This window comes from Periplaneta americana, chromosome 11 (genome assembly GCF_040183065.1).
Source record: "Periplaneta americana isolate PAMFEO1 chromosome 11, P.americana_PAMFEO1_priV1, whole genome shotgun sequence".
Taxonomy (NCBI): Eukaryota; Metazoa; Arthropoda; class Insecta; order Blattodea; family Blattidae; genus Periplaneta; species Periplaneta americana.
This window is the reverse complement of record NC_091127.1, coordinates 164,062,778-164,071,670: the sequence shown is the minus strand read 5'-3', so window position 1 is coordinate 164,071,670 and position 8,893 is coordinate 164,062,778. Positions and strand designations below refer to the sequence as shown.

The 8,893-nt window shown below is 35.2% G+C and overlaps 1 protein-coding gene across 1 annotated transcript; it reads left to right on the top strand.

Annotated features, from left to right (window-relative positions):
- The first annotated feature begins 1,812 nt into the window (after window positions 1-1,812).
- LOC138708649 (uncharacterized) lies at window positions 1,813-8,070 on the top strand. The gene is made up of 2 exons (XM_069838736.1): window positions 1,813-2,028; window positions 5,872-8,070. The coding sequence occupies exon 2, from the start codon at window positions 5,881-5,883 to the stop codon at window positions 7,933-7,935; it is 2,055 nt and encodes a 684-aa protein (XP_069694837.1). The 5' UTR covers window positions 1,813-2,028; window positions 5,872-5,880; the 3' UTR covers window positions 7,936-8,070.
- The last annotated feature ends 823 nt before the right edge of the window (window positions 8,071-8,893 follow it).

The window sequence follows — 8,893 nt, the reverse complement described above, 5'->3', positions numbered from 1 at the left end:
GCGTTTGAATGAGATGAAGGTGATAATGCCGGTGAAATTAGTGTGGGGTCCAGCACTAAAAGTTACCCAGCATTTGCTCATATTGATTTGAGAGAAAACCACAGAAAAAATCTCAACCCGACCGGGAATCGAACGCGGGCCACCTGGTTTCGCGGTTAGCTAGTTTGAGATTGAACTATATATTCTAATTTTGCAAGCTTCCATTATTCGTTATTTTTCCCTATTTAAAGTTTGGTAACAAATCTTACGACTACTGCAGCAAAATATTCGTATAATCCGTAAGCCTGGTTACTTACTCACTTACTGGCCTTAAGGAACCCGGAGGTTCATTGCCGCCCTCACATAAGCCCCCCATTCGTCCCTATCCTGAGCAAGATTAATCCATTCTCTACCATCATATCCCACCTCCCTCAAATCCATTTTAATATTATCTTCCCATCTACGTCTCGGCCTTCCTAAAGGTCTTTTTCCCTCCGGCCTCCCAACTAACACTCTATATGCATTTCTGGATTCGCCCATACGTGCTACATGCCCAGCCCATTTCAAACGTCTGGATTTAATGTTCCTAATTATGTGAGGTGAAGAATACCATGCGTGCAGTTCTGTGTTGTGTAACTTTCTCCATTCTTCTGTAACTTCATCCCCCTTAGCCCCAAATATTTTCCTAAACACCTTATTCTCAAACACCATTAATCTCTCTTCCTCTCGCAAAGTGAGAGTCCAAGTTTCACAACCATACAGAACAACCGGTAATATAACTGTTTTATAAATTCTAACTTTCAGATTTTTCGACAGCAGACTGGATGATAAAAGCTTCTCAATCGAATAATAACAGGCATTTTCCATATTTATTCTGTGTTTAATTTACTCCCGAGTATGCCTGGTTAACATTATGTATTTAGAGACTTCCACATCTTCATATACCTTTTCCTCCACACACCCCTGCCACACACTAAGCCATAAACTCTGCGCAATATTTTTCTTTCAAAACACTGGAGAATTTGTTCATTATTTTTGTTCATAGTCCACGTTTCACAGGCATACAGTAGTACTGGTCTTATGTAACGAGACCTTCACAGATCTTGATAATATGTTACTCTTCATATGTTGAATCAGACCAAAATAACATCTATTGGCCATCTTGACCCGTTGTTTGATTTCTTGCGTAACATCATTGTTCATTTGGACTATGGACCCCAAGTAAGTGAACTGGTGTACTAATTCAAAGGTATGTTCTCCTATTTTTACATCAGTTCCATTAAAATAGCTACTGTCAGATGTCATGTATTTAGTTTTCTTTTCATTAACAGATAAACCCATTTTCTTGGCATTTCTTTCGAGTGCAAGGAAAGCTTCTGACATTGCGGAAAAGGATCTGCCAATTATATCTATATCGTCAGCATATCCAAGTAATTGTACTGACTTGGTAAATATGGTGTGGTCTCTCTGTATCTCAGCGTCTCTAACAACTTTTTCCATGGCTATGTTGAAGAGGAGACATGAAAGACCATCTCCTTGTCGTAATCCGTTATTACACTGGAAGTCCATACTCTTGTCATTTTGGATCTTAACCTTACAACATGTCCCTTCCAATGTCATTTTGGTCAGCCGAATCAACTTAAGGCAGGGCCGGGCATGAGAGCGGCTCCATTTGTATATGTACATGACCAAACCGGAAAGACTGATGAACACACATGCATTGGCTGTCACGATAAGATTCCTATATCGCAAACATGTTTTTAGTCAACGCAATAGTAAAAATTCCATAGCAGTACACAGGAAGAGTTCCTGCAAAATCCATCAACAGGAAGATGAAAATTTAAGGGCCGACATAATCGATTGACGAGTTTCCTCGCCAATTCAGTCACGAAGCATGAAGTCAGGCATGTAGCTTGATGGAAAAAGGAAGTCAGGTTCTCTGCTAAGTGATTTCATTTGGTTCATCGTTTTGACATCTCGTTGGTAATTGTTACTTAAAAAGACAGTTTAATTAATTCAAATATGGAAACAAAATGAATGGAGAAATAGGTAATATATAAATTAATTCATATAATACAATGAACTGTGTTGAACGAGAGCAGAAAAGGAGGTTAACCATGTTACATGGGTAGTTGTCATTTAAGGGAAGTTGGTAGTAGGGGTGAAAAACACAATTCTTTTGTGTTTCCAAAAAAAAAAAAATACTCCGAAGCGTTCAGTCCGGAGACATGCTCTGGCACTTACTAAAAACCTGAGCCGCTCTAGTGTACGATGAGTACTGGATAAAGATTTAAAATTTCACCCATACAAATTGTAAATTGTTCATAAATTAAATCACCAGGACTTAAATAATTTCTTTTATGAGATTGTATTGTATTGTATTTATTAACATTCCATGGTATTCATACATGCTTACAGCTAGAATATGGAACAAGTCTAAAAACTTATTACTATTATAAAACCTTAATTTATATTTACAGTCTAGATGAAATATATACAGACGAGATTTACAATATAGTCTACTAGTACAACACAAAGTTTTAGTATCAATTTCATGAAGTGTTATTGAATGTCATGAATTCACTACAGAATAGAAGGCGTGAGAAATTAGGTACTTCTTTAATTTGGCCCTAAATAATCTTATGTTTTGAGTTTCATTTTTTATATCGATAGGGAGGCTATTAAAAATTTTTACTGCCATATAACGCACTCCTTTTTGATAGCACGATAGACTTATCGATGGAGTATGAAAGTCATTTTTTGACGTGTATTTATGCTGTGAACTGTTGAATTAGTTACAAAGTTTTCACGATTACATAAGAGGAAGATTATTAATGAAAAGATATACTGACAAGCCATGGGCATTATTTGTAGTTTTTTGAAAATAGTCCTACACGATTCCCTAGATTTGGCACCTACTATTATTCTAATTACTCTTTTTTGTAATAGAAATATATTGTTATTATCTGTGGAATTTCCCCAGAATATTATTCCAAAACTCATTACCGAGTGGAAGTATGCAAAGTATATTATTTTTAAGGTATTGATATTTACTATCTTTTGCATAGATCTAATAGCAAAACAAGCTGAATTTAGTTTGGGGGTAATTTCTTTAATATGATTTTTCCAATTTAACACATTATCGATTTTTAAGCCAAGAAATTTGGTTGTTGTTGTTGTTTCTAATAGGCATCTATTATTAATTATTGCGATAGAAATTTGCTACGTTGAATTTGGACAGGATTTAAATTGAATTATGTTAGTTTTGTTACAATTTAATACTAATTTATTGACTGAGAACCAGTCACATATTTTGAAGAGAATTTCCTCTGTTGAAGATTGGAATGTGTTGGAGTTATTGGCTGTAATTACTATACTTGTGTCATCTGCAAATAATATGGGATGACCTACATATTTTATTAGGGGGGCAAGATCATTTATAGATCATGATAGAAAATGATAAAGATGCCCTTTCCAATTTATGGATGTCTGATGAAACCCAGTTTCATTTAAACAGCTTCGTAAATAAATATAACTTTCGGGGGAAAAAAAACTCTCTACATTCACAGAAGGTAACCGTTTGTGTCACATTTATTTGAGGATGCCAATAGTCATTTTCAAGAAGCAGTGGTTATATGAAAAAGGCATAATATATTCTACAGGGACATCATTTTATTTTTACTTCAATTTTTATTGTACCCGAGTTTTTTAATGTACTTCACTCCCACCCCTTCTACTAATGAAGTTCCAACTGTCCTCCACACAGATCCAAGTCCGTGTATAGTAAACAGCACTGAGTTAGTGAGTATAGTACGTTCCAGAAATATGTTCGCGTTTGCAGTGACGAAAGAGCTTTCAATATTGAATCATATTTTCGCACAGGTACTGTCCGTTTGCCTACGTCGCATCCCGATTTCCCCCACCTGCTTCGCACGCCCCTCTGTAAAAGCTGGGCTGTCTTAGCTCTTTTCTGAAAACATTAATTTCTGTTAGGAATTGGACGTTTATAATAATAATAATAATGATTTATTTTAGCTGGCAGAGTTAAGGCCGTAAGGCCTTCTCTTCCACTCAACCAGCAGAAAGTGTATATACATATGCATGAACTTACAAAGAATTCAACAATTTGATTTAGATGAGTGTTACATGTATACAAGAGTTATTTACGAATTAAACAACAAAATTCTATGAACTATTAATTAAACACTGAAATAAACTGTGTAGCAGAATTAAACTAAAATACATAGAATGTTAATATATTTCAAATGATATTAGATAATAGAAAGAGATTATTATGAGACAATTTTGAAAATGCAGCACAATCAGGATGATGTCTAAAGAAAAAAGCAACAGTGTAGTCAGTAATATTTTAAATCAGTATGATTGGAGTGAAATGCTAATAAGGTTATCTTTTAAGCTGTTCTTAAAGGTGTTTGTTGTCTTGCAGCCCCTAATACTTTGTGACAAGGAATTCCAATGACGCGAGGTGGATATTGTAAAAGATGAGGAATAACAAGATGTTCTATGAAGAGGTATATTTAGCGTGCCACAGATAAGTGATCTGGTATTTACGTCGTGGTTAGAATATAGATAAGAGAAACGAGACGAAAGGTAATTTGGTGTTGAGGTGTGCAGAATTCGAAAGAGTAAAGACAAAGAGTGTAAATTTCTGCGTTCTTTAAGTCGGAGCCACGAGAGACTTGCGAAGGACGGTGATATATGATCATATCGTCGGATGTTGCACACGTATCTGACGCACATATTCTGAGCTCGCTGTAACTTGACTGACAGTTCAGAACTTAGATCACTTAACAAAACGTCACAATAATCGAAGTGCGGCATTACTAGGGTTTGTACTAGGGTAAGTTTTAGTTGCTGGGGCAAGAAGTTTCTCAAGCGACTCAAAGAGTGAAAGGAGGAACAGATTTTTTTTATCGTTTCTTTAACTTGAACATTCCAACGTTTACGTAATATTATACAACTGTTTAAAATAACTTAAATAAAAGGGCCTCGTTAAGTAATTAACTGTCACGTGATTTCCCCCCTTTCTACGATCCTGCGGCATAACCACTTGGACGGACAGTAGATAGCATGTCTGAGTAATTTTATCTGTGCGGGTCGGGCAGAAGTGAAGATTGAATTTGCAGTACGTAAGGTACTCTTTTATAGAGTAGGTACAAAATTATTTCAACATGAGTTACTAGTACGAAGGACGAAACTGGTAATTGGAATTAGATGCAATAGTCTATAGTGCGATAATATGCACAAAAGAACTGAAGCCTGTGTCGAAATGAACGGCCACCATTTTCAAAAATGTGTTTAGATATCCATATTATGATCATTTTTCAATTTAACTTCATTCTCTATATTGTACGCTAATGTGCTGTAGACAGTATAATATACACTGCATAATGAATACGTTCGCATGGCTAACTCAGTTCGTGAGTAAAAACACTTATTCTTAATACAGTACTGCATTAAGACTAAACAAAAACCTAATGAAAATTATCGAACTCAAAATCGCGATATTTCCTAGTTTACGTAAATGGATGAACTACTTTTCTTCCCTCCTATATCTAGTAGAGTGATTTGTTTGTGTTTTACGCCAGTATCATCGAACTACAGTCGTGGAAGGGGGTAGCAATCTGTGTTTCCGGTTCTCTAAAGGTATAGCTAGGTTAATATTAAAACTGTTAGTAAAAATAAAATGATGTCCCTGTATATTTTCATAAATAAAAGTTAATTTAATACAATACTTGAAGTTTCATTTCAGTATTTAAAAATCTCCCATTTCTTTTGCTCATCATGTATAAGATCGTTGCGTTATTTTAAGATAACTCTGTATCAGCTGCTTATAAACGATCTTAGATAAATAAACGTTTTTTTCCACAGGTCTTCATTATGGCACTTTCTTTGAAAATTGCATTGATATCCCTTTTACTGCTCTTGACACCCGCTCTGACTTTCTGGATTTGGCTGCTGAGACAAGCTTTCCTGTCGTCGATCCAATGTCCGACAGGATGCTGGTGTGAGCCAATGGGCGATAGTGTAGATTGTTCTGATTCCAAACTGCAAGATATACCTCAAAATTACGGAAGAAATATTTCCATACTGATGCTTGATCACAACAATTTGAACAAACTTAAGAAGAAAATATTTCTTAACAGAGGTATTGCACACCTGGATGAGCTGAGCCTTGCACACTGTAACCTATCAGACGTGGACACAGAAGCATTTAACGGTCTTGTGATATTTAGTGTACTGTCAATGAACAATAATATTCTGACAGAATTAAAGGTAGGTACGTTTCAAAATATGAAAAATATTAAATTTATAAATTTGTCAAATAACAGAATTGAGAAATTGGAGGCCGGAATTTTTGAAGACTTGATATCTGCAACTGTGATTAATTTAGATAACAATCTTCTTCGTAACCTTAAAATGGAAATCTTCGTTGGGCTCTCAAGCCTGACCGCACTTTATCTTTCGTATAACAGGTTGCATCGCCTTGGCGCAGATGTATTTACGCATTTGCATAAAATAAATGAATTGACATTAGATAATAACTACAGACTTCAGATTCCAAGCGACAGTACATTTATCAATTCACAGACACTGGAGGAATTAAATATATCAAAATGTAATATAAGTCTTATAACAGCGAAATCCATTGAAAATATAACTCGCCTAAGAGCCCTGGATTTGAGCAGTAACAATCTCAGTCATATCGATAAAGATATGTTTACAGTAATTCCAAAGTTATCACGATTAATTTTGTACGGAAATCCACTAGAATGTGATTGTGACCTCTTAGAGGTATGGAGGTGGTGTCTTGACCACAACATCAAATTAGGAAGGGGGAAACATGTTCCAAAATGTGAAAGTCCCGAGGAAGTGTCCGACATGTGGTGGGGAGTCCTTGAAAAGTCTTACTGCAGGAATGAAACCATTGTGTTCGAGGGAGACTACAAGTTTGATGCTCCAGAATTTACTGAAACTGTTGCTTTTGATTTTGATTACAAGAGTTACTTCAATGTCATGAAATATTTAGATCCTATCATATCTACAATTTTGTATCTATTTGGCGCAATTGGGAATTTAACTGTTTTGATAGTGATAACGCGCAATTCTGAAATGCATACTGTACCAAACGCTTACATTTTTACTTTGGCTATTAGTGATTTTTTGTCGCTAACTATGCATGTTTTGAATTCTTTCCAAGATTCCCTGTCAGAATTGTGGAATTTCAGCGAATTTCTTTGCAAGATTTTTGCGTTTATCTATCAGTCAAGTATAGGATCATCCCCATACTTCATAGCTGTGCTGAGTATTCAGCGGTATCAGGTGATAGCGAGGCCTTTGCAAAACAAAATTCACCCCACAAGAACCAGAACAGTAACAGCTATCACAATTGTGGGAATTTGGATTCTGGCATCGTTATTCGCTATTCCACACGTTATCTCTCTGCATGTCGACGAAATGGGGATGTGCACTTCTTTTTCTGCCTGGAAGTACTATGAAAAAGTTGTAATATTTGAGCTCTTGGTGATTTGTATTCTTCCTCTTTGTGTGATAATTTTCATGTATGGTATTACTGCCCTGTATTTAATCAGAAGCACAAATGTAAAATCCGGAGTAATCCACAACCAGGGAAATGTGCGTAGGAACGCAGCAAGAATGATGTTGAGTCTAGCGATAGTGTTCGTTGTTAGCTTTCTTCCTAGCTACGCATTATGGACATTCATAGTAGTCAATCTATCCAAGGTGACAATAAAAATGTTTTACGTGTATACCGTGTCGTCTTACCTACTATTATTTAATTCCTGCTTCAATCCATTAGCACTTTATTGGTCTAGTTCCTTATACAGAAGTTATTTCAAACGTTATTTATTTAGATGTTGTACGAACGAATATCCAGTTTCTCGCAACACGATCAATATGAGTGTAAAAGATTAGTACTCGTTGGATAAAAGTAGGAACATAAACAGTAAATTAATAGAAGCCCTAATTTGAAGCAATGAAAGTCCAATTCAGATTACAATAATTTAGCACACTAATTGAGACAGGGAAATCAAAAACTCTCTAACTCCAATAAACCAAATTTTACAGGAGAGAGAAAAAAATTATTATTTCTCTTACTAACTTTAAATATTATACATTTATCTATTAATATTGTGTAAAATTACATTCTTTATTAATTAAATGAATATAGATAGATAATCATAATTATAGCAAATACTAGCTACTTCATGAGGTGAATAAATATACATGTATTTTTAATGTGTTCATCAAAATATTCCCTCTCCCTACAACATGTCACCACAGTCTACTATATACAGTCACGAAGCTTGAGTTTTGAGGGTGCTAGAAGCAATAGACTGTGACGGTACTATTTTGCATTGCCTGTAATGAGGCGATATTAGCGATCCTAGTGGTGAGCAACTACCTAATGTTTGCATATTTACTACGTATTGAACTTCGCGACTGTATATACTAGACTGTGATGTCACTGAGTAGAGATATGAAATGCTTGTTTTATTATGGTTAATGTGTATGTATTTTCTATGAGTCGAGGTTAATTTTTATATTTTTACACAGCCAATTATAATATATAGACTCAAATAGATGTGCTCATATCTTATGTATACAGAATTGAAATAAATGAGATATCAAATTGGGCCTTAAATCTTCACTGTACTTTTGTATTATTTAATTTTTCTCGATATTACCACACACAATATTTAATGCTTCTATGTATTAAAAGAGGTCCTTTCTATTTTTACGACTCTTTTTTGTTGACTATTACACTTTTACTACGTCATACTACTTTTGACCAATAAAACGGTACGAAAGGACGTCTTTCAACCAATCATGGTTGCTTATCGCATAATTTTATCGCGTCCCTAGCATTTGT

What these genes read in the sequence shown, in the direction of transcription:
- LOC138708649 (XM_069838736.1), top strand. Translation starts at nt 5,881, where the DNA reads ATGGCACTTTCTTTGAAAATTGCATTGATATCCCTTTTACTGCTCTTG.